This window comes from Eutrigla gurnardus, assembly GCF_963514095.1.
Source record: "Eutrigla gurnardus genome assembly, chromosome: 15".
NCBI classification, from domain to species: Eukaryota; Metazoa; Chordata; class Actinopteri; order Perciformes; family Triglidae; genus Eutrigla; species Eutrigla gurnardus.
Genome location: NC_139938.1, coordinates 13,626,121 through 13,651,336, shown reverse-complemented (window position 1 = coordinate 13,651,336; position 25,216 = coordinate 13,626,121). Strand labels below are relative to the sequence as shown.

The 25,216-nt window shown below is 42.0% G+C and overlaps 2 protein-coding genes across 3 annotated transcripts; both read right to left on the bottom strand.

The window, feature by feature from the left end:
- Positions 1 to 933: 933 nt before the first annotated feature.
- sparta (spartin a) lies at positions 934 to 6,491 on the bottom strand. Of its 2 annotated transcripts, XM_084028500.1 has the most exons (8): positions 6,348 to 6,491; positions 5,125 to 5,911; positions 3,497 to 3,691; positions 3,086 to 3,236; positions 2,640 to 2,834; positions 2,285 to 2,446; positions 2,062 to 2,152; positions 935 to 1,313 (listed from the first exon to the last, which is right to left on the bottom strand). In XM_084028500.1, exons 2-8 carry the CDS (start codon positions 5,899 to 5,901, stop codon positions 1,055 to 1,057), a joined length of 1,830 nt encoding a protein of 609 aa, XP_083884626.1. In that variant the 5' UTR covers positions 5,902 to 5,911; positions 6,348 to 6,491; the 3' UTR covers positions 935 to 1,054. The 2 variants fall into 2 exon arrangements, with proteins under 2 accessions (XP_083884627.1, XP_083884626.1); XM_084028501.1 differs by lacking the exon at positions 6,348 to 6,491 and having other exon boundaries at positions 934 to 1,313.
- A 552-nt stretch (positions 6,492 to 7,043) lies between these two features.
- On the bottom strand, positions 7,044 to 10,086 carry ccna1 (cyclin A1). Its single transcript, XM_084028774.1, has 9 exons — positions 9,945 to 10,086; positions 8,919 to 9,077; positions 8,591 to 8,807; positions 8,405 to 8,520; positions 8,057 to 8,283; positions 7,733 to 7,937; positions 7,535 to 7,648; positions 7,299 to 7,432; positions 7,044 to 7,152 (listed from the first exon to the last, which is right to left on the bottom strand). The coding sequence occupies exons 2-9, from the start codon at positions 9,075 to 9,077 to the stop codon at positions 7,101 to 7,103; spliced, it is 1,224 nt and encodes a 407-aa protein (XP_083884900.1). The 5' UTR covers positions 9,945 to 10,086; the 3' UTR covers positions 7,044 to 7,100.
- Positions 10,087 to 25,216: the final 15,130 nt, after the last annotated feature.

Here is a 25,216-nt window from a genome sequence, read left to right as displayed (position 1 = left end):
ATTTGTATTCTTTATGCACCTGGCCTTGAAACTCATTACATTCATTTTGTGTGCAGGATTCCATTTAATTGTCTTCAGCACTTCCTCGGACCCGAATTGGGAAGAAGACCCAGAGGAAGCCCAGGACCCGGACCCTCAGGACCCCCAGGACCCAGAGAGACGAGGGAAGCAGTGCCTTGCTTCTGACATGGAAGAACCAGGTAAGGAATAACTGTATTATGCTGCTATTATTATTATTATGCTTGATCTAATACCTTTACCTTTTGTTTTCTTCATGAAGTCAATTTAAGAAATCAATCAAATTTGTTTCTTTCATTCACAAAGAAGCCAAGGGATGAGGAAGATGAGCAAGCACCCAGAGATGAAGATGTCCTTTCTCTTCAGGTCCAGCTCTATGAAGTCTGTCTGTCTCCTCACCAGCAGCAGAGCGTCTAAGCTCCAGAGAAGACGCTCTCCTCCAGAGACGTGTCCAGACTTCTGCTTGTGAGAGCTGCTGCCGTCTGCACCCCGCTGGTAAACAGGTACGTGACAAACTGTCTGCTGGTCGTGTCTTAGTTCATGGAAACATTTCCTCTAACCTTTGCCTCGCTCGTTAAAGTCGTTTAAGAACACTCATGCTACGTCCCGTCACATTGTAGCACATGTTCACCTTTGTTTGTTTGTTTTTTTACTTCCAGCTGAGAGCAAACAGCTGACCAGTCGGCAGAGAGCATTCTGGGAAGTGGCAGCTGAAAGAGACATCTCCAGCGTCTACAGTACATCATCAGACCACCAAAACAGTTCCTCCAATAAAAAGACAAAAGTCTGTCTACGTTTACGATTGGTCTCTGTCTTTAATGTTGGATGTAAAGAAATGACAGAATCTGGAAACATGGAGTGGACTCAAACGTGTAAAATCATTGTTCTCTCTTGTTAAAATCACCATTAGAGTAACTTCTATATATAAACAACCTTATAACTTATTCTAAACATACATCCTACAGATATCATAAAGCCCTCAGATAACTTCATATATAGTATATAAATATGCTAACTGAGGACTTTAAGCAAAGATCTATTTCATCTCCTCTTCCTTCTTCTTCTGCTTTCCCTTCCCATTCGTCTCTGCTTGATGCTCTCGTTTCGGCGCCTCCTTCCCCTCCGTTTTTGCCGACTCTTCCCCCGGGCTTTTGGCCATGGCCTTGGCTGTCTTCTTCCCGGCAGTCTTCAGGATGGCTATGATGCCCAGATTGTCAATGTTGTATGCAGTCACACCAACATTGATCACCGACTTCACAGCGGTGTCCGTGGCTTCGCCCGCATCGTTACCGTACCTTCACCACGATATAATATGGTGGAGTTAGGGAACAGCGGTTTGGTGTAAATAAAAGATAAACGAGGGTGTATTGAAATGCTGATGTGATGTGTGATATTTGCACGGTTGTTATTCACTCGAACACACCAAAGGTCAAGAAAAACAGCCGTATTTCATTTTGCAGCAGTTTTATTAGTAACAAAGCAGGGAGAGGAGCTACAGCAAGAGCAGCACCACCCAACACAAGCAGATGTTTAGCAGACCCAAGGCACAAACGCAACAGCAGCTTAAACTACATCATCAAGTCAAAAAGAACCCAGAACACATCATTTATATGTCTAGATAGACATTTTTCAAAGAAAGTTAGTTTGATGTACCAAAAAAGAATCATGTGTTAGCTGAATAAATGCCTTAGTTCGGCTTATATTCCGCCTTGATCTGGGTTAATAAAAGCATGTGCATGAAAGAGTTGATGAGTTATTAGTTTACAAGTCTTTTCTTTACTCCCCCGTGCAGTCATATGTTGCTGGACAATTTTATTAGATTTCCTAAGCCCTTAAATCTGAAAAGAGATAGGTGTGAAAACAGATCAGTTTCCCAACGTACCAAGAAGAAAGCAACACAGTGAGCTGGTTTCTGATCCAGCGGTCTACTGTTTCAGATTCAGGAAAGAAAAAAAGCTGGAAACAAAATCCACAATATCTTTTGAATCAGAAAATGTCCATCAACTACATAAAGAAGTGGAAATAGAAAATATCAGAACTTACTTGTATGTCATAGTCGTGACGGTCTCTGCTGCAACACTTTTGCCAACAAGTTTTGCTCCGGTCTCCAGACTAGACCAAACAGTGGAGAACCCTGGTTTGGATGTAAATTATATATATATATATTTAAAAAAGTACTCAAGTTATGATATGACAACAGTGTGAGATAAGATAAGTGTGATAGTGTAACATGATGTCTGATCCTGAAATGTCCGTTAGCACAGACCTTGTACACTGCTCGCTGCCACCAACTTGGCTCCATCCCAGTTGGAAGGGCCGCCATCTTTGTTTTTCTTCATAGACTCTGGGACCAGCTTCGCTCCCTGTTTCTTCACATGGGGAGCCATCTTGTCCGCCACGTGTCCTGCCACCGTACTCACTCCATTCACTATAAATGCATGCATACATATAACTACACAGTCATATTCATTTACAGTATAGGTCACAAGAAAACAGAAAAAACAGAAAACCAGGTCTTCATCTTCAGCCATGTGAAAATTGATGACAAAGAGCAGTTTTTATCTTAATCATCATTTTGGCAAATATACCGTAATCCTTCCTTTATTGGTTAAAGTCATTACCCAAGAACTGGCTGACTCGAACAGCACCCCCGGTGGCCTGTTTGGCCGCATGCAGACCTTTGGAGACACGGGGGCTGACCTCTGAAGGCGTTTCCTCAGGCGTGATGTGGTCCCTGATCTTAGCTGCTCCTTTATGAATGGCCCTACCAGTGGCCTCTGCTCCTTTTACAAACCCTACACTCAACCGTGTAGCTCCTACAGACAGAAACATTAAGGGTGTTAAATGTAGCATGTCATCCATTGTGTTGTTGTAATATCACTCCGGGTAAATGAAGAGGTGGTTGGACAAAGTTTTCTTTGCAGCACTCAATCCGTTTCAGGAGAGAATGCTGCGACAGTGCCCTCTAGTGGTGATTTGTGAAGACAGAGGAACATCTACTATACATGCAGTCTCTTTACACTGATCTTTTGTTTTTTCTTCATAAAAGCGGTCACAACAAACACACCTGTCAAGATGCCTTGTGCCATCTTCTCACTCCATCCAGGAAGTAGTGGTTTGTCCTTGTCCTCTGTTGTCGGGCCTCCCTGTTCTTTCGTGGGACCAAGGGGGATTTTCTCACTTAAGTTGATGACCTCTGAGCCCGCCCCCTCTGGACCCTGTCATGGAATCCACTAAGTCATTCTGATCAACAGTACTCATGACAGGACACACAAGTAAGCAGCTTTTTAAAAAGGTGTACACGCAAACAGGTGATTTACATTCCTGTAAGCCATGATTCAACCGTCTAAGAATGTTTTCAACCACAGCATAAGAAATGGGACACTGGATTCTACTTCCTTTTTTTATTTCAGCAGACTCCAACCACATGTGTACCCAACCTTCCAATATTTGCTCCTCAGTGACAGAAAAGACTGACCTGGACCCTGAGATCAGCGAGCTGCGACAGGAGTTCCCGAAACGTTTCTCTGTGTTCAGGAGGCAGCTCGGAGGACAACACTATGCCCACGTAGGACCCCGGTGTCTCCGACAAGGTGTCGGGGAACATGAAGATCCCGGAGTTAGCCAATAGCACCGGAGTGTCTGCCGTCAGCGGGTAAAGCCAGTCACACACCTTGAAAACACAAAGACGCACAAAAATAAGGAGGTTGGGAATGATGAAGGTGGCTGAAACGTTAAATCAGAGCTGATACGTGTGTGGGAATGGGCCTTTTTATTTGAAATTGTGAACCATGTACGATCATTAAGGTTCACTCTGAGTGGTCACAGGTTACAGTTGGTTTAAATTAACACTATAGATAAATGTCACGCCCGCTATTCTGAGTAATAACCTTGGATCTTTGGAATTAGACAGAAAAGCAGGATATGCTGGTATAAAAATGTGTCGACATTTCCCAGCAAGCACAGTGGCCCTCAAAGACACGTTACAGGATTGTGGCCCCATCAGGACTGATGTCAGTCATCCACGTGGACACATCACAGATACAGACTTGCTGCTGCTCCGTGCCACTGGTATGCCGCCTGACAGAATGACCCCTGCTAGGGCGCACGGGACACTGACCAGCGGCACAACAGAAGCGCAGAGTCATCTGTTAACAGGACCATTGTCTTGATGGGCAACAAAGCAGAATACAGTAGAGCAGCTGACCACACCAGTCTGGAGGGAAACAGAGTCATGGGTTGCACTGTAGAGCTTTGTATTTCACAGGCTTGGTAGAGGTGCCAAAACTTCATGTATTTCATAGTGACTCAACATAAAGATTGACACACTTAATGCATAGTGGATACAGCTAAAATAAAAATATAACAGGAAAGCTTAATTTCATCAATTTAAGGTGCAAATATAGTGAGTTTTACATCACTAGTATATTCTAAACACAAACTAACATCTAAAGTGCAAAGGCAATAACAACATCACAACTAGAGCTGAATTAATTAACTTAGTGAATGAATTGAATATTCTATTGACTCAAAATTATTCAGAAAATAAATTAATCTGTTTCAAGGAAAAGTCTAAAATTCACAATAATAATAATGGTATTCCTCAATGTGAGGATTTAGCTTTTCTCTGTTTTATATAATAAACTAAACAAAATATCTTCATGTTTTCTACTGTTGTTCAATCATAATAGCCAGTTGATGTTAATGTTAATTAAAAAAAATGATTGATTAGTTTCCAACGTAATAGTGAAGCCCATCAGTTAAGATATTCAGGAAAACACAGATTTGTCACTTTAGCATTCAAGTAGAGAAACCTCTAAATCCAAGTCAACTTGCAAAGCTGTTTTACCATAACATGCCTACTGAAAGTGGACATCACCACCTAGACAACAGCAGCCTTGTAACCAAACACATTCTATGCACGGTAAACCAACAACCTGACTCATAGTTGCTTTTAAAACTGGTCTAATGTGGTGAGACGGCTTCACCTTGGGTAGTTTGCTGTTCACACATACCATAACTCAGCACTGAGACACACACCCAAGGAAAATGCATTCCCACAGCCCCATGCATGCAGGAACTAAGTCCAACACACTGTTTACTCACATGTAGAAATGCCGACTCCTTGTGCTGACTGTCAAACGCAATGATGCGGAGGTAGCCTGGGTAAGACAGGGAGCTGACCTGCCCGTTGGGTGCCACGAAAAACATCTGCACCCCAGAGGGGACGAAAATCAGCTCTCTTCCATCTCCTCCTGCTGTGGCTCCAGCCTGCTTTCCAGACCCGAGGCCGCCTCTAGTAGGAAAGTGAGACAGGCTGCGGTGGCCGACCGTTGGCTGTGGTGTGTATGCTGGAGGCTGGTCCGCAGTGTTAGCCATGGTTATGGTCCCTGGAGCCACTGAAGGGAGCATGTGAAGCTGAAGAAGAGCAGGGGAATGAGGCCTGGGAGGGAAGGTTGGGGTTGTGTTCTGTGTGGCAGCGGGTACCGTGGGGTACAGATGGTTGAGGGAGCTCTGGGGAGGCTGGCTGCTTGGTGCCAGGTCAGGATAAAGATTGGGAGGCAGTTCCATCAACAGGCGGCCCCTCTGGGATCCTGTCGTCAGCTGGGAGGCCTCCAGGTCAGAGAGGTGGGTGTTGACAGTCCTCAGTGTGTCCCTCATCCTCTGCTGAAGATGCCTGGCCCTGTCCCAGACCACTCCCCGCCGTCCCTCCCCTTCAGCGGGAACCTCCAGCCCCTGTGCCAGGTGCTGTCGACCTTTCCTGTAAAACACTAAGGCTTCGGCCCTTTTCCCGGCCTCTTCGGCGGCCACCCCGCGGCTCAGAGAATGAAACGCCAACTCATACTGGTCCTTGATGAGCAGCAGCTCAGCAGGCTCAGTCATACTGAGGAGACTGGATGCAGGGATTAAAAGGTGAGAGAAAGGGAGGCAGTGGTTTCTCAAATGGTTAACAGCTGCAGCTACAAGGTTTTTATAGTAATCCATAAAAATAAGTAGATGAGAAAATAATTAAGGAAACAATGAGAGCTAAATGAGATGTGAAACGCAACTTCACCATATTCTCATCCCTGACGTCTGACGTCACAGCAGAGAATAATTAATGCGAGTCTCTGATGTTATGACGGGTTGTAAATAGCACGAGCTGGCGAACAAATCTGGTTTTACCTGAACAACGAGACCAAGGATTTGTCTGTGAACTTTCTTAAAACGTCAGATTTTCATGTAAAACAACATATATTAGGCATATTTTCTTCATCCGAGTGTCTAATGTATCAAACAGCAAATTGCATGCCGACAGGCAACAAATATGAAAATTAAATCTGACTTACCTTGAGCTTTAATATTCCGGGAAAGAAAAGGAAACGAACTAAATAGAGAAGTGGTTTCCGGAGTCCGCGTCTCAGTTTACGACAGCTCACCTGTACTTTAAAGTGTGTGTAAATGTCAGAATACACCAACGTGTTCGCTTCACTCACCGGGATATCCCCCCGCTCCCGCCCCCGCCAGCAACTTCACGCGCGCGTCAACACGGCCAGAGCGACAAACATGGCTTCCGGACAACACTTTCAAAATAAACTCGGCTACACTTTAATTCATTAATCATTAAAATAACGTCATGTAGAATGGAGCTGGGATTAATAACACATTCCCTTTAAGTGTTTTACCCCCTTCACATTATAATGAGACGAGAAATAAGGGGGCAAAGAAAAAAAAAAGTTCACAGAAATGCATTTTACATAAACATATTTTAAAATCACTCTAACAGGATGTAGCAGATGTGGTAATTTATTAGTTAAGGAGATCTCTCTGAACAAAACATATTACCACTGATGACTTACCAGCTGTTAAACATTTTGCATGGACACCTGCAAAGTATTCAAATTCTCCAGTGATCAGGTAGGTTTTTTATTAAAAATGATTTATTGTATTTGCATAAAACTATATGAAAAGAAAACAAATCAAGGTAATTAAGTGTCCAGAGAAGCGTGGCATGTATAGCACTGACAGTGGAATCAGCTGCGTTTGTTTTGTCCTCAATCTAATTACTTTCTGGCTGAAGTGAAGATGGGTTGGGCAGTTATTCATTGGAATGGCAGAGCAGCAGGTGCACTGATCAATGAAACACGACAATACCTGGCAATGGAGAGATAAAAAGACATCTGTTTAGACATGTAACATTGTGAGCTGGGTGCATTAACAACCCAGACAAACTACAAACTACACATGAAAGATCCCAAAGGGATGTATGTTACATAAGCTGTCTATAAACTATGCCTTACTTTGGACTCTTGTACTTTTCCCTGATGGCCTGTTGTGGGTGACTCTCTGCACTGATGTATAGCTTGTGAAGGTCAGTCAGGCAAGGCACAATCGCATCCGGGGTATAACCCGTAAAGTCGTGTAAGGAATCGGGCTAAAATATAAAAATAAACTGCCTAAAAAGTCAAATTTTTGGCAAATTTCTTGATAAATTCTCATAAAAATGGAGTCAAGCTGATGATCTGGACCAACTTACCCAGAGAGATTTGTTGACAGTATAAGCAGCTAGGCAGTAGGCTCCAGCTGCTACTAAAGATGGGCTGTACTGTAGGAATGGGTCCATTTCCAGCAGGCTTAACTCTGCTACATACTAGAAGCACACAAAAAAAATCACCATCAAAATATGATCAAATCTACAATCTGGCTGGCATTTGAGTTATTGGATTTTCCTCACATGGGCGAGGTTCTCCGTGTTGGCACAGACGGAGTGGATGGACATGAAAAGGCGAAGGAACTGGTTTGTGGTGGGGGCTGCCATCTTGAAAGCCAGCACTCTTAAAACAACATTCTCCATCCGGACCAGCTGCTTCTGAGTGTAAGTGTTGTCTGTCGTGTACACAAACTCGTTCAGCTCCGGTGGATATATTTCCTCATATTTTCTAAAAATAAAAAAAGGACGATGTAAACTGTTGAGTTGAGACTCCACAAGCTGATTCTTATCTGTGGTGCACCAAACGCTTTTAAGCAACATCTTTGGAAAAAACAATCGGGTGCTTACGCTGCAATCAGCAGTGCAGCTGTACCGACCAGCTGCAGCTTTCCCCGTTTCACGCATGCTGTGCAGGAGAGGAAGCGGTCCAAGTAGTTGACAGCAAGGTGCAGAGTTTCAGAAAGAAGCTTGTATTCCTGGACCACTTCCACCAGCCAGTCCACCAGGACGACCCGCATGCCGTTGGTGATCTCGGGATGTTTGTCCAAGTAGCTTGGCCTTGGCCTGGAACTCATCTGGCATTAGACACAGAAAGTTATTTGTAAGGAACCGAGGAGCAAAACTTCATTCAATGCTGCCCATACACAGTAATATGAGAGAAATGATTTGGTGCCCATAGTTTAGAAGATTTCGCACTTCGCTCTCCCTCAAGTGCAGGTGAATGTCCTCTGCATACTGGGAAACACACAGCACCTCCGACAACATCAGGGATGCATCATGTTCCGACTGCATTGAAGCGTCCTGGCATGAACCTGCAAGAATGAACGGCAGTTGGTAGACGATAATAAAGACACACCATGATTTTTGCATTTTCAAACTCACTTGAACTCAGATCAAGCAGGAGTCTCCAATCCTCATTTTGCAGGGCAGCATGTTGGGCATCTAGGTGGCCGTCTGAGACCTCTTCTTGACCGGAGGCCGTGAGAACAACCTCACAAGCCTCCTCGACATAGACATCAAAGCTGGAACTGGAGGGGCAGCTGAGCAAGCCGAACTGGGAGATGTCCGAGATTGAACTGGGTTTGGAAAATTGGCTTCCCTGTGGAGAAAAATGAATCGACATCATTGCCATATTAAGTTGAAATGTGAATGTTCTGTGAGGGGAAACAGAAAAATCATGAAATGTTATGCTCTTTCGCCTTTCACTTACCTGGCTGAGGGATCGACCACGCTGCTCATTTTCTGACAGCACACCGAGGACGGTCCGCTGCTTGGCTCGCTGGACCTGCGGGGCTTCAACTTTGCTTGAAGTCGGAATGTTTTCTTTGCTCGTGTGACTGATGCAACGGGCATTTGTGCTGAAGTTCATCTAAAAACAAGAAGATGGGGAAAGGAAAGGAAAGGAAAATTATCCTAAAAATGAGTTTAACAGGTACTCAATTCATAACATTGACACCTTAAAGGTGGCCCGGATTATGTTTGGTGAATTTGTCAGATCTCTGCAGGCCGGTGGACCCCAACATGTTTTGCAAGAGAAATCTGAGGGGTTGCAAGATAAGGAAAATGTGATATAGATGATAGTTTCAGCTTTTTCTGTCCTACAAACTTATTCAAATGACACAACCAGCAGTAAGCAAATAAGCACACATTGCTTTCTATTCTCAGAAAACACAGCAGCAACTGTGTGAAGGTCATATTGTTGGTTTCTCTTTTGACCACTTCAGAGTACAGCATCTAAATAGGTCACAATATATATATATATATATATATATATATATATATATATATATATATATATATATATATATACACACACACACACACACACACACACACAATCAATATGCAGTATATAGCATACAATATATATAAAATGTTTATATATAAAATATATAAATAAAGGAGCAAAAGAGACAAACTTTTAAAACTGACATTTACAGGAGAATGAGCGAATGAACATTAAGCATTAACATTAAATCTAAATGAACAAATTTTAAAGTTCAGACACGTGTGTAATGTTTGCACATCTCTTTACTGATATGCACTGATGATGCAACAAACACCATAACCATGGTTACAAGAATTTAACAGTGTCCAAAAACCACAGAAACACAAGTTAAGACAAGTAGGAGGGAAAAAAGATGACAACTAAGTGCATCTCATGAGATGCTCATAGTTTTTGCTGATACAAATATAACTCAGGCTACAGTCTGTTATTTATCCCCTGAAAACTCACCGTTATCGGGATCAACGCAGCTAACAGTTTAACGCTTTGGTTCTGACGCAGGAAGCGAAAGCCCCGCGCATTCCGCTAAAACGGAGAAACGACCGGTTTCCCTTCTTATCTGTGGCTTATTCCGCGACAAACAGCGACCTCTCGCTGCGGCTCAAGCGATATAAAGCAGCTTCCTGGGTGTCGGCTGTGAAATAGTTCAAAAGTTTCCTTCGGGTTTCTTGTAAACGCATCAGCTGTTTCCTCCTCGTCTGTCCAATCACGTGCGAGAACGTCACAGCCGACCCGTCAACGACGTCGTGCGTCAGGAATCCCTCACCGGATTTATGAAGGTATGACTTTATTTCTTCTTTGGATCAACAAGGAATTATATTTTGTAATATTTTTTTTCTATGGAGATGTTACTGTTAAATTAAATAAATTGCATCCCACTCCAGAGAGGAGTGGCAATGATTTTCAATCTCAAAGATATACATTACAGAAAGCACAGGATCGAAAACAGAGACGGACAGCAGATAACCCTGGACTCTACAATGGATAGCACAGTGATAAGTAAGTAAGTCTCTCCATAGACAGTACATGGAGAAATCCGATTTACCCAGTAAAAATTAAAAATTATGTCAAATATACAAGATATTTAAGGACAACAAGAGAAAAGGATAAACATCCGTTTTCCCTGAACCTGCTGAGTGCCTGCCAGTTCTCCATTGTCCATTAGATGGCAGGTTTTCACTGCAGTAGTAATGGTCGGAGGTTGTTCCAGTCGCAGTAAATCAAGCAGATTTGTTGACGTTTTTATTTCAACTAACTATTTTAGGACTTGTCTGATTATGCAACCATATAGACGCTATCGCGTATCACGAGGCACAAAACCCCCAAAAGTCCAATAACAAGAATGAGAATGTTGAGATGCATTCATAATTGATCATATGACATTGTGGCCCCTGTTAAATCTAATTTTCCCAAAAAAATGACAACAGAGCCGTTTGCTCGGTCAGACTCCTCGGGGACGGACATGGTGCAAAGCAGTGAAATATCCCTCTCATTCAAATACCAAAGAGACTCTCAAAGTAGTGCTGTACATGCATCTGTCTTTGCAAACCAAGGGGATGCTTCGAGTTGCCTGACATTCTTGTTGTTGATGATTATGATTGTCACATCTTAATCGCAGTTAGAACTACAGGCATACTATAGTGAGGACTGGGAACTTGGGAGGACCCAGGAGCATTAGCCACGCTGTTGTCGTGCTGCTGCTGCTGCTGCTGAGCAGCTCCAGTGGAGCAACGGGGGATTAAGGATTCCAATTTGCAATCTTTGGGTCACAAGGCTGCTTCTTGAACCTTCAGCCAACCGTCACTATACTTTCCTGACGGCTGTATTTGACTGAAGGCTCCTTCAATCTTTGTGCACTATATTGATTTTTGTGTGTCTTAAATTGTGTATCTTAAATCTTAAAATAATTCAGTTGCATCTTAATCCTTGCCCAGATATGTTGACCGAGTGTTTCAATCCATCATTGAGAAATCTATCCCCTGTCAAGTTAAAACACTTTCAGGCTCAAAGTGCAAAGGAAAGACTACCGTTATGCCACACAGAGGGAACTGCATTTCAGTATGTTTTTTTTTAGATATCACATCAGATAGATTTCGTTACCAGTAAACAAAATTCTGCTCTGGTTTTCTGAATTAACGAGATACCGCAAAATCCCAAGAGAAGTTCTCATGAAGAGCCCGAGTTCATGGAAGCACATTTCAGACTGGGACTCTCGTCGTTAAGTATGATTAGTTTGTCGACTTTGCACAGGCACCTCAGGACTTTGCGGTTTTCCTTCTCCCATTCTTATCTGCTGGACGCTGCAGCATTTCCCCAGGGCCTTAGTTGCCCTTAACGTCATGCTTTCTTAGTGCTGGACCAAAGAGGTTGTTTGCTTCCATGAAATTGAGCTCTCACACAGGATTCGGAGCATTAAATCTTTTCTCAGAATTACTGAGATGATAATTAATTCAGAAATAAACAGGAAATAATTTTGTTTATAAAGTTACAATAAAGGCTAGTGTGTGAGAGAAAATAATAATAATTATAATAATAATAATAATAATAATAATAATAATAATAATAATAATAATAATAATAATAATATTAGTTTAAATACAAAATCTTCCGTTTTTATACCAAAACATAATAAAAAAACATTTCATAACTCATAACTTGTTATCTGAACAGGAAATCATAACGTCAAAGATAATCAAGTCGTTTTTGTCAGACCTACTGAACAATTTTATTATGCAGCTTCTGTTCTTTATGGTGTTTGCAGCACATTATCATTTTAATGACATTTCACAGTTTGCGAGGCTGAAACCAGTTGCCCCGAGTGCCAAGCAAATGGCAGAGTGTTTAATTTCCCCCCTGACAGATAAGATGCATTGGAACTTTGTTCTAGTGCAGAGCCGATGACATATCCTCACCTATTTGGTCCGGTAGAGATGGGAAGTAAGGCGGCCTGCTGCAGCCATTCTCTCCTGGCAAAAAAAAGAAATCGATATATCTGGTGAGTCTGTGCTGAAAGGAGGGAATGAGCAAACGCACACACACATGCATTTATTAATACACACACACAAGCACAAACATAGCACCTGCTCTGGGACACGACGTGTCTCTGCCTTCCTCTGTCTTTTTATCCCTCTTCCTCATTTCCGTTCAGTCCCCGAGCAGATGCAGATTGCTGATGACAGATAGCATTGGGCTGCTGCCATTTCATTAGCGTGATGTATTGCCGGTGACAGGCCGGGGCCAGATGGGTTGGGGAGCTTGAGCATCACCTCTAAAATACTGTACCATCCAGGAAAATCCTCTCAGCTGGGGACGGACACGTCTCATCGCTCAGCTACACCCTCGTCCAGCGGCGTTGCCCCCGTTGGGAGGGATCACGGCTGAGATTGTCTCTCACCCTGAACACAAAAAGCAGTTAGGGAACATGAAACAGGCTACTAACCTGCAGGATGAAGAGATGAAAAGGCAAGCTAATCTGCTGAAGTGCTGGAATAGAAGGCAATTAACTGATCGACATTCAAACCAAATTTAAGAGTCACAGTCTATGTTTATCAGTTATCTCTTTTATCTTCTCAGCATCTGTCATTTTACACAACCTTACACTCATTCCACATGCATGACTATTCCAAGAGTGTGAGTAATTATCCAACCAGGTTAGTAAATGATTCAGGAAAACGCAACATAGTTAACACAGTTAGATAATTGGCTGATTGCACCTTCGACTGTCAGACTGGATTAAACTTTAAACTATCTGCTCCTATAGGGAGTTGATGGAGATATTTTTCCCCATATGCTATTCCCTGTGTGTAGGCTACACAATATAATGCAAATGGCTTACAGAAAAGCATCTTAAACAGAACACCGTTATAAAGATGAGTCATCTTAGGTTAAAGGCCAATTACCAGCATGAATTGGCTCCAAACGAGGGAGCACTTTAACATCCACATTTTCAAAAGGAACAAGAGAAAAATAAAAGAACTCTAAAGAGAGCAAATCATCAAGCTCCAAGGGCACCAGCGAAGGAAAAACTGCAAAAATAATCTAATAAGCATAGGGGGGGAAAAGCTAAAAGATAAAAATAAACAACCATTTATCCATCAGTGAATCCATCCTCTTTGTCTGCTGTCTGGAGGTCACATGTTTCACAAAGGCTTTGTGCTCCGATGAGGTTTAATTTTATGATCCTCGTGTGAATCAAAGGACCTTTTGTGGAGAAATATAATGTGGAGATGCGGTGCCAATTAAAAGGCCCGTCACTGTAACGAGCCAGGGGCATAAAAAGAAAGCGAGCGGTGGAGGGGCAGGGCGCTGTGTCAAGAGTGAGAGCTCTGATTGTCTGTTTCTTTATGGCGACGGAGTACTTATGCTGCTCAAACCAGGACACCACAAAACACATACACACACACACAAGTAACAAACTATAGATGTGGTAATAATCGTGATGCAACGAACCTTTAATGAAAGTTTAATAGTTCACTTTAAGGCTCTGCTTTCAATTCATTAACTATTTGGAGTGAATCATAGGGAGGAGAGGGAGACAAAGTAATATTCACTGACTGAAATGTAAAAACACAAACCGACTCATTAATTATGCACAAAGCGTTGTAGCTTTTGTCCTTGCACCCTCCAGCGATACCTTTTATGGCTAACTTGTGCATCAAATAGCTCCGTGTCTCTACGCCTGAGCCGTGGTACGGCGGTATAAATTATGAATGTCTGAAGAGTAAGGGCTTTTTTTTTATTTTATTTGCAATTTAAAGGGCCCCCAAATCTTTTTGGTGCACTAAATTATTCATATATTCAAATCAATCTCACTTTGAGGACCATTTTTTTTTTCTTTCATAAATTTAGAGTGTGTACCCTTCAGATGGATTGGGCAAAAATTGCAAACACTATTAGAGGCGGAGGTTTTAGCAGAGCGGCGATTTCAGTCCACTTCTGGGCGTCTTGCTCAGACACGTTCTTGTACATGCATGTTATCATTCATGTGGGTTTCCCCACACACTGCCAATATCCTGTTTCTCTTTCATTGTTATTCTAGGCAAGTGCTCACTTGTCAGGCTACTGTCCTGTGTGCCTGTGCGAGTGTGTCACCGTTATGCCTCAGTATGTTTCCTCTGCACCACGCCGTCAGATCTGTCGAACTCATTCTGATTGGCATGACACTGCCACGAGTCGAACAGGCTCGAGTGCAGTCTCGCATATTTATCGGCCGGTGTCTGATCTGCCAAAATCTCCAGAAAACCAAACTGAACTTCACAAATAAAGTCACAAAAAATATATTGTGTTGTAACAGTTTCGCAGAGGGATGCAAAGACTCTTTTCTTCTGCAATAAGGAGAAGACAAGTGAAAGAGTCGGCTTTCCTGCTCTCATCAAAGTCTTAAATGTAGCTTTTGTGAGCCACTCTCTCTGTAGGGAGCATTTCAAATTGCTGCAGATTACCAGAGAGCTGTAAAGCAGAACTGACAGTGCATCTACAACACCCAGAACTTTATTTTATATATATATATATATATATATATATATATATACATATATATCCCAAAAATAGCCCCCAAATACAGTTGCACAGCCCTCCCCCTTATAGCTGCATGTCTCCCCCTCATTAACATGCTGTGCAGAGACTGGTGTCCTCACAAGGGCAGCATTTGGATGGCATGGAGTCAGAACAGGACAGGATTTCAGGGAATGACACGGAATTGGCGGCCACGCCTTCTGGGATTAGTGACAAAAACAAGCCGAGGCCAAAGCTCTTATCTCCGTCCTTCAGTCCTCTCGTTCTCTCTCTCCCGACACATTCCCTCTTTAGGAAATTAAAGAATCGTCTGTGCGCAACGATTCCCTGCGATAGGTTTAGAAATGGTCTTGCAGAGTGCGATTACCAGGAGTGGAGGTCAGGGAAAATAATTATTTGAATAATTAATTGATGTTCCTTTCCTCTGTCCTCGGCTTCTCCCTCAACGCCGTCGATGCCAGTGAAACTGCCTCGAGCGTCTCATTAAAAATATTTTTTTCTATTTTGTTGGTGGAAAAATATCACAAACGCATATGTATATATATGCCCATCAGATGAATCCCAGACCTGTCAAATCTTCGTGTGAAGTGGAGATGAAATCCAGCCATGTGACGCTAGTGAAAGCTGGATTTGGATGTGGAATAAAGTAATCGCCCTCTCATCTCTACTCTGTCTGTTCTCCATTGCAGCTATTCCCCTCTGGTCTCCGTGTCAGCGGGCAGATGGCGGAGGGGCAGAGGCATCTGTGAAAGAGGAGGCACCTTTTTACCCTTCACGGAGCAGGGACAGGTGTCATCTGCCACACGATTAACACCTTCATGAATACCATTAAGGTGCTAACAAGCTCATATATGAGATTCAGAGCCACGGGCTAGATCCGAGGGGACCAATCTGTGTTTGAAGTGTTTCATTCCAAAATCAGCCATGCACTCTTACAATCAAAGTAAAGCCATTTAAAAAGGTTGCTTCACCCAAATTGCATATTTAAACTCATTTCCATCAAAGAAATAGTCATTTTAAAAACTGTTGACAGCTTAAGTGGTTTCTTCAAAGCAGAGGTGGGCGACCTTAGGCACACCTGCCACTATTGGCATGCATGGCGCACAAGCAATACGTGTGCATGGCAGTTTTTTTCAGGGAAATGATGAAGTGCCCTCTCATCCGCACGCCAAATGACCTCTTTCACAGCCACTGATTTTTCCCCCCACCTGTATTGTGCTAAGACCCACCCTACTCTGCCTCTGATTGGCTAGTACTCAGCACCTTCGTCAAGACAGTTTGTTGAACAACGGCTCTGACGAACAAGATTGGTAGAAGTGGGGTTAATGATAGTGCTTTCATATATTTTACACAATTCCCTACACTGTCCTGATTATGCAACGTGGTATCATGACTTTTCGTAAATATATTGTTTATTTAATATTTCGTATTATCTGTACGCAATTCGAGCTATCCGCGTGTATGTGTACGAGCGAAACGACCCATCACATCTAGGGTTGTCACAAGAACCGATACTTCGGTACCAATTCGATGCCGACACGAAAAAAATAATTCGATACTTGCTTTTTTCTGGTAACGTCAGAACCGAATATACAACTTTTCACTCGGCGAGCCGTGTCGATTCTTGGCGGAACTGACGGGGGCAGTATACGTGTGTGAGCAGCACTGAGCAGTAAGCGGCGCTGAAGAAGAAAACTTCTTCGAAGCAGTCTTCGAAAAAAAATGGCTTCAGCAGGTGGGAGCGAAAGCACAACACGTCGGCTCGTCGACAAGACAGGTGCGAAGAGTCGCGTGTGGAAATATTTTGCATTCGAGACGGATGAATCCGGAGCAATTCTTGATTCAAACAAGCCGACATGCAAAAAGTGCCTTATAAGCAGAGTATTGTTTGTTTTTATACTGGATGGCTATAGGTCTGTTGGCAGCTGGTACTGCAATTTAAATTCTGTGCAAAAAGATCTTAAAGCACAGTGGTGTTAAATACTTGACAGTTTGAAGCAGTTTTCAATAAATTAGTGAATTTAAAAGTACATGGGTCCTGTTGTTGTTTTGTTTTTTTTAAATTGTGGTATCGAATTAGTATTGAGAATCGTGGAAATTCACAGGTATTGGTATCGACTACTGAAATTCTGGTATCGTGACAACCCTAGTCACATCCGCGTGTATGTAAACGCCCTTTAGGGTTAGGGTTAGGGTTCGGCGTTGATAAACACGTGAAAAGGCGATTGTGCGTAGTGATAACACGCCATAATGGCATACGAGTTGGAGATTACTTTTTGAAAATGTTGCATTGTACTTTGTCTATACAAATAAAAAAATGTTTTAAATGGCATTCGTTGGAGAATCTTGATGTGGCGTCATAGTAACACTTAATGTTCATATGGCATACTGATAATATTTTTTAATCAAAAAGGTTTCTGACCCTTGCTCCAAAGTATGTTGGTCCATCTGTCGGTGGACCGAACATTGTGGGACAATTATGGGATGGAGAGACATTAAAAAGGTCCTCATAGGATGGATTCAATGACATTTCCTCTAACATCATCAGTTGCTTTGAAATTTGCAAAAGATACTCAATCTCCCTCCTCTGACTTTAGCGCCAGCAGCAGGTAATTTAAAAAAAAAGGAAAAAAGTCAGTATGTCAAGCATCTCAACACCCACTCAATGGATTAACAGACAACATTTATTGTCCCCAGATGAGGCATTCTAATAGCTTTGATGATCCCAGACCTCTCATATAGCCATTATCACATCTAATTTTGGACCAAATACCGGCGAGATGAATCACATAAACATCAAACATACGCCTGTTTGCTGCTCACAGCTAATTAGCACAGGTTAGCATGCTAACATTGTTAAGATGGTGAACATTATGCCTGCTAAACATCAACATGCTAGCATCATCATTGCGAGCATGTTAGCATGACGTCGTTAGCATTAAGCTCAAACCACAACAAGTACAACCTCAAAGAGTCAATGCTTTCAGCATCACAAACAAACCATCCAAATGTCCAAATCTTAGAATTTGGGTGAACTGACGTGTTAGAAATAGAGAGGTGATAAAGGGGGTTTCTTCCTCCTATGGTCACCCTGTCTCAATCATCTGCTGATTTGAGGTCTCTGAAAGAGCAGTTCAGTCTTGCCAGCATGACGGCAGCCGGTTATCGCTCACCACTGGTTGCCGTCTACTGACGCAGTCTGCCGAGAGCAATGCCGTGTCCCTCACACAAACACCCGAGATGTGTGAAACAAAGGGCTGATTGGGAGTGTGGCTGGATACGCATGTAATGACAAACACTGATTTATTGATCAATCTCCAAACCACTTATCTGGCTGTGTGTCTATTGATGTACTATTTGTCGGCCCACGTTAAACTATTGAACAGCGTGTTAAATGGGAGGAATATTTGCTCGGTGAAAATGAGAGCACGCAAAAAAAAAAAAAAAACAGAATAGATTTGGCTGCTAATGGGATCGTTATTGAAAGGTGATGAGCAGCAGAGAGAAAAGTGGGAGGGCACAGACCGAGGGAGTCACAACAGAGAGAGGGGATGGGATTAGAGCGAGCACTGCTCCCTCTCTTCTCTTGCCTCGCTTCATTCCTCTTCGCCACTTCCAAGTAAAAGAAAACAAAATTAATTAGTTACAGCCTTTCGGTTACAGACCTTGTGCATGCATGTGTTCTCTTGTGAATGTGAGCCCATTCATAGAGGAGATCCACGTCTGACAGTGTCTTCTCTGTAGTCCCAGTGTGTTGCACTGAATGACAGAGATAGAGAGGGGGAGCGAGCGGAAGGGCTCATAGGGAAGATCTCAGGGGCTACAGATCTGGTTTGCTCGGCTAAAAACACCAAAAGGCAACGGGATGGATTTCTGCACGACGTGAACGCAAGAAAGGACCCGTCTATATATTTTTAAACAAATAATTTAAAAAAAGGTCTGTAACTTTTCCCTTTTTCAACATTTTCATGCATGCTGTCGACGCTTCAGGCTGCTTTTGATGAAATGTTCCCAAATTGTTTTTAAGAGGTAGACAGAGCGGGGATGGTGTTAATCTGTTCTGTTAAAAGGAGATTCTTGCTGAACGCGAAGAGACATTTTTTCACCTCAAACATATCCGTCACTCTTCAGTTGGCAACTTTACTTTAATGCGTTATCACAGCCCGCAGAGCAGCCGTGAGAGACCCGACAGATAGTTACAGACAGATAGGGAGAGAGATGTAAAAAGAAGACATATGACGGTAAGATGATATAAAAAAAGAAGAAAAAAAAGGAAGCTAAAGACATAAAAGGTTCTATAAGACTTGCAGGGAAGGAAAAGGGTGGGACATTAAAAGAAAAAGTGTACTGCGATTTGTTTTGGTTTAAAATGACGTATTACCCTGTTCGTCGTAATAAACAAACATTCAGTATCAAATGTTGGCAACCACACTCACAAGTATTAGGAGTAATTATGTTGTGTGAAGAAGGAGGTATAAAAATACACTTCACTAAAGGGATGAACTCACAGGCACACACACACACACTCACACACACATTCAGACATCAAAGCAAAAGAGCTCATTATCTACACTGGCCACTGACCAAAATATCTTCCGATACTTCCTATCCGCGGTTGATCACCATTTCCCTGCTTTTAACTCGTGCTCTCTCTCTGTCGGTTATAATAAGCTCTTTGCAACACCTTTAAGTTCACATTACCACTGAGGTTTTTGAAATCCTCACTTTCATGCGAAGGATATCTGAGAGAATCAGATAACAGCTGAACGGTGGTGCTTGACCCCTGGCGGAGCGTTCGAGTGCACTCAGGTGCACTGGGAGATTTTTATCATTCAAATGCGAAATGATGAATAAAAACATTAGTTTATTGTTTGGAGAACTCATAAAAAATTACACCTGTTTTTTGTGTTTTTCTTTTTTTTGGGAGTTCTTCTAGCATTTATTGCCATAGGCTACTTCTGTTTATATTTGTACACAGTCTTCTAAGGGAACGTCATTTTAAAGTAAATACTGAAACAATCTTAACCGGAGAGAAATGGATTGCTTGCCACCTTGTGGGGAAATGGTTGAGAGCCTCTGGTGCATATTAAAACATAATTTTCTTCATAATTTCATCATTCCCGCATATCTCTGACCCCCCCTAAGTGGGTTATCTGAGGTATTTGGGCCTGCAGAGGCGATTTGGAATTCATGTGGTTGAGCCTGAGGTCTGTTTTCAGCTGATCTGGCTCAGAATATGAAATATATAACATGTTTGAGATTCAGGCTTCTTTTATCTCCTGGCAATCTGTTGTTTGAGCTGGAACCGTGTGTGTGTGTGTATGTGTGACTGTTTATACAGTATGTGTGTGTCAGATTTAACATGTACATGAATGAATATAGTATTGCTGCTATTGTTTTTGTCTGTTCAGTCATGTGGTATGAATGCAGGATGAGAAAGTTAGTCTCACACACACACAACACACATGAACACACAGACTAAAGAATATGGCCCAAATGCCATGACATTTTGCCACACAGGGATCTTGGCTATTATTCATGAAGTGAAGAGCGAATACCAGAACTGAACAGGCAACAGACTGTGTTTATCTTGGAGGTTAACGTTTTAGTAAATATTTGCAGATGCCGCATGCATGGACTGTAAATTCTCCAGCAATGGCCAAAGCTATTTCCTGTCGACGAAAGAAATGTCACGGTTTTCATTCAAATTCAAGGCTATGCTGGTAACACTGTTTGGCCCTGACTGGGCAAGCTATTGTGAATATTTTAAAAAGGTCTTGCGCTAAAATAATATATTTCATAAATAAAACAATAGAATCTTCAGAATAAACAGATCAAAATATTGATAGATTGAATGTTTTAGCTCTTCCAAATGCATAATCATTAGAATCCAATCTCTGAAAACAAACTATATTGTCTGTTTAATAACATTCTTGTAATTTTTTAAAGCTTGTTGATCACTTCCTGAGACTTCAAACAACTTTACAGCATAAAACAAACATAAGGCAGTCTTAAACCCCTGTATGACTGTAAAAGAAAACTTGTATACAAGTAGCCTCCACCTAAGACAACAAAACCATGCAAAATAAGATAACAAGAGCCCAATATATTTATGGGAACAGAACTCATCAGACGAGACAAATTATGCCAAATATAGGCTACACTGAACACCGACAGCGAGAAAGATTATAAGGAGATGATGAGGAAATGAAGGCGGGTGAGGAACAGATTGAGAAAGTGGAGCAGAGGAAGCTTCACGGCACAATGTCTCAGGAGGAGGTTTGCTGAACAACACCAGCAGAGGAAGAGATAGATCGGGGATTGACTTGCAGAGATTGTGCAGCTCAAGGAGTTTGATCAGGACAAAAAGGGAGCTTTTGTCTGCAGATAGACGACAAAACGTATACGCCTGAGTCAAAAACCGAACAAGCAAAGGTGGAGCAGAGTGAGAAGAAAGCTGTGGAGCTCATGAAGAGAAATGTGCTTAAGGCAGCCCGGTTTGAAGAGTGTGATGGCCAAAGCTATACAGAAAAGGAACTTGACGTAGCCGAGAGAGCAATGCTGACAAACGCTGAAATATACATAAAAATAAAAAAGTCATAGCTGTGAGTGAAAAGGAAGAACATTTCTGCTGGAAAACTGAAATGAAATGGGAGAAAGAGACATTATACTTGGCCACACTTGGTTGTTATGTTACTTTTGTTGCTCCGAGTGTGAACATACATTTAAAAGGAGCAGCTTCCAGCAGCTTTCATTATCCCTGACTGGCAGTCCAACAGAGAAAAGGCCATATCAGCTCAGGGGGCGGGAGTGTAGAAGCTGTTGAGATCACACCTGAGTGAATTTGAAACTAAGCTATTTTCTTCGGTCTGAGGAAGAATAACTGTAAGGAGAGCATGTGGTGGCAATGCATGTTCTCTATTCAACTTTAAAAACTGGTGAACTCAATTTGTATCAAATGTGTTTGGGGTCCCACAGACCACACTGCACAAAAAGAATGGCATACATTACACACAATTTCCAATTTTTGTTAAATTTTCATCAGACCTAAATACAATCCAATATTCCAATCCAGTAGGTAATGGTTTACAATTTAAGTTATATCTTCCTTTGCTTAAACTGGGCTTGCACATTTGTTAAATGCTCATGTTTAGAAGCAATCGTCATAAAATTAGCAAAAGTCACGAATCAAGCCGATGTTGAAAAAGACCCGGGGTTTTCAAGTCCCAAAACAGAATGATAGTTCAGAAACGGCTTATGTAAAGCCAGGCTTTTGTTACAGAAAGAACAACTGGGATTACAGATCAGTGGGAGAGAGATAAAAAAAATGAGGGACAAAGGGCACAAGAATAAATTCAAGTCCATCTTCAAAAGCCACTCATTTATTCTCTAAACCCAGAAAAGAATTATAGGGAGGCTTAGCCAAATGAAGACCTTGTTTTAATTTTTAAGCATAGCTAAGTAAAAAGCTAACATTAGGCAATCGGCAAGCTAACCAGGGTCACACACAAGTACACATGACAAGGCTGTGAATGTGGATTCACTGGAATGATGAGGTTTTGCAGTCTCATTTAGTCAAGTGGCCTTATTTAAGACACTTAAAAGTGTTTAAACTCATGAGATCTGACAGAACAGAAGACTGCAAGAAAAAGCAACAAGAACACAGGGTGGACGTTGGCCTATACCCTGCTCTTTAGATTAGTCAGTGTCATCACCACTAAAACGGCAATAGTTGGCCCACTTTGAGCTTCACTGCACTGGTCTGTGCTGCACACCAGCTGCTAACGGCTAATGCTATTAGCTCTTCAACAATAACAGGAGAGCAGGCATGTGGTTGTGTTGCTCAACAGGAAGCACAGAAAGGAGAAGATTGCTGACCATTTGGAGACAACAACAAACAGATCCAACATGTCTCCCTCCCTCAATCACATAAAAAGACCATTTTCCGCATTTATATAATGTTCCTCAATAAGGATGCATCACTCCATATTACAATGGCAACTATTCCTAAGGAAAATACCTACCGACATTCATTTAACGTAGGCGTGTTTGTGTATATGTGCGCATGTGTGTCCTTAAAGTAGATTAGCTTGAAAAAGAACTGAACGTACCTTGTTGCCTGGATACAAAAAGCATAATTAAGCCCAATTATCTGCCACTTCTGCTCACAATGAACAAGCTTCATCACAGATTTGAAAACAACATATCATTAACGACACACCAACCTATACAGCGCAGGAAACAGTATGGGGGCAACAAAAAGAGAAGGGCCGTGGCTGAGACGGGGGGGAAGGTGGCAGAGGAGAAGAAATTAGAGCAGACAGATGGAGAATGAGCGAGCAAGCGGAGGGGGTTCAGTGTCATGTTCATGGATTTCTCTGACAGGCATGTGACTGATGACTGACACATTTTCACTTTTCACTATTTGTACAATTGAGGTTGAATTTGGAGTTACAAAATTATCAATGGACCATTTTCACCCACTTTCTGCAATTAAAACCTTTGACATTTGTGTTATTTCTGGAATATTTTATAATTTGTTTTTCTCATTTTCTAATGGACTGAGGGCAGGTGCCCTGATCTAGCCCCTGAGTATTTTTTTGCCACCTGACAATCACATTTTCTGTTGTTAAATATATATATTAATGTGTCTTTTTCTGCATATGTGTAAAAAAAAAACAACTTAAGTTTTGATTGAGGAAAAAATAAAAAACGAGCACAGTAGAAGATGGGAAAAACAATGCATGACTGAAAATATTCTGTAGAGAAAGAGGCTATAAGCCAACAAAGGGAGGCAAGTTTTTCATTGGGCTGGGAAGACCACTGGGAGTATTTTATATAATAAAAAAGTTGGGGCAAGAGAGCATACAATCACACTCTGTAAGTGCATGCTCCCACAAAAAAAGAGCCTTAGTATGCTGTGTCTCCCTGAAGGTACAGTGGGCCTTAAATTAGAGAGCAGAGTTCTTGTCAACTGTAACATCCAGAGAGAGATGGAAAAAATAAAAGGGAGGGAATAAGAGAAGAGAGGAGTTTGGGGACAGAGCGGCTCGCTGGAACTTCAAAGCGACATTTGCTCAATGGAAGATTAAAAAAAGTTACAGCCTCTGAGTGAACTGCTAGCTCCAAACTGGCAACACATTTGTACCGTATTATTATTATTATTATTTATAGGAGTGCCCTGTGCAAAACATTATTGACGCATTAACACTGGGACATTCTCAACAATATTGCTATAAACTTCTCATAATACTAAACTGTAAAAGCTCAGTATTTGACATGTGTCCACCACACTGCACACACACTCACCATTTCCTCTGAAAGTACAGACATACACACTGAACACATTTACACACCTGCATGAGAAAATACTAAACAAAATTATCCAATCAACTGTTTTCCTTGTTGAGAAATCCAGTTATGATTCTTTGTTGCACTCGTGACCCAAGTAGCCCAGCTAGCCATGATGACACCTTATCATGTTGGCTAACTGCTAGCACTGTTCTTCAGTTTAACACACTGTTAAGACACCAAATACTATTTGTAGACCACAACAACACAACGCTGTGAAATAACATCAAGCACACCGCGAGGGTTTGTCTTCATTAACTGAATAATTTACCGGGGTTGAGCGATTCCAAATGACCGTAAACTAGCCGAAGCTAATCGCTAACGCTAACAGTTGCTCGCTAACAGGCTGACGGGTGAGCGAACGTTCCAGCACATACACACATCCCAACCTAGCAAGTTTACTCACATTTACAGCGTTATTCTCAAATCCGACCGCGTGTTCATTGTGTTCACAAACGTGTATGCTGTATTTTGTCAAGGTAAAAGTCCAACTGTAGTTTTCTTACCTCTTATGTTAACGTATGTATGACTTATGGTCAATGTCAACGAGGCTGCGCGGCGACACTGAGGCCTTCTCGTACTGGACGCACGGACAGAAATACTACTAACGCTAAATATATACATTTTGGAAAGGGTGGCTTAATACAATTCGGTGTTTTTTCTAAACCAGTTTCACGTCAAAGGCGTATTGCATCTCGAAAGTTCATGAGGGGGAAAGGTACGAATATAATTGAGGCTTCTCTCCTGAATATAATGTGGCCAGACACACAACGTATGGCGAAATGCATAACCGTGACATTTAGAGGAAGGGGAGAGCTGGCAGATAGGAGACAGGACTGAGACACACACAGCCACAC

Excerpts from the sequence above, each read along its gene's own strand:
- sparta (XM_084028500.1), bottom strand. The coding sequence starts at position 5,901 with ATGACTGAGCCTGCTGAGCTGCTGCTCATCAAGGACCAGTATGAGTTG. Across the intron at positions 2,153-2,284 it reads GGCAGCGAGCAGTGTACAAG|GGTTCTCCACTGTTTGGTCT; the intron begins GTCTGTGCTAAC and ends CATCCAAACCAG. Across the intron at positions 1,314-2,061 it reads GTCACGACTATGACATACAA|GTACGGTAACGATGCGGGCG; the intron begins GTAAGTTCTGAT and ends ATCGTGGTGAAG.
- ccna1 (XM_084028774.1), bottom strand. The coding sequence starts at position 9,077 with ATGAACTTCAGCACAAATGCCCGTTGCATCAGTCACACGAGCAAAGAA. Across the intron at positions 8,808-8,918 it reads GTGGTCGATCCCTCAGCCAG|GGAAGCCAATTTTCCAAACC; the intron begins GTAAGTGAAAGG and ends TTTTCTCCACAG. Across the intron at positions 7,938-8,056 it reads GCTGCACTGCTGATTGCAGC|AAAATATGAGGAAATATATC; the intron begins GTAAGCACCCGA and ends TTTTATTTTTAG.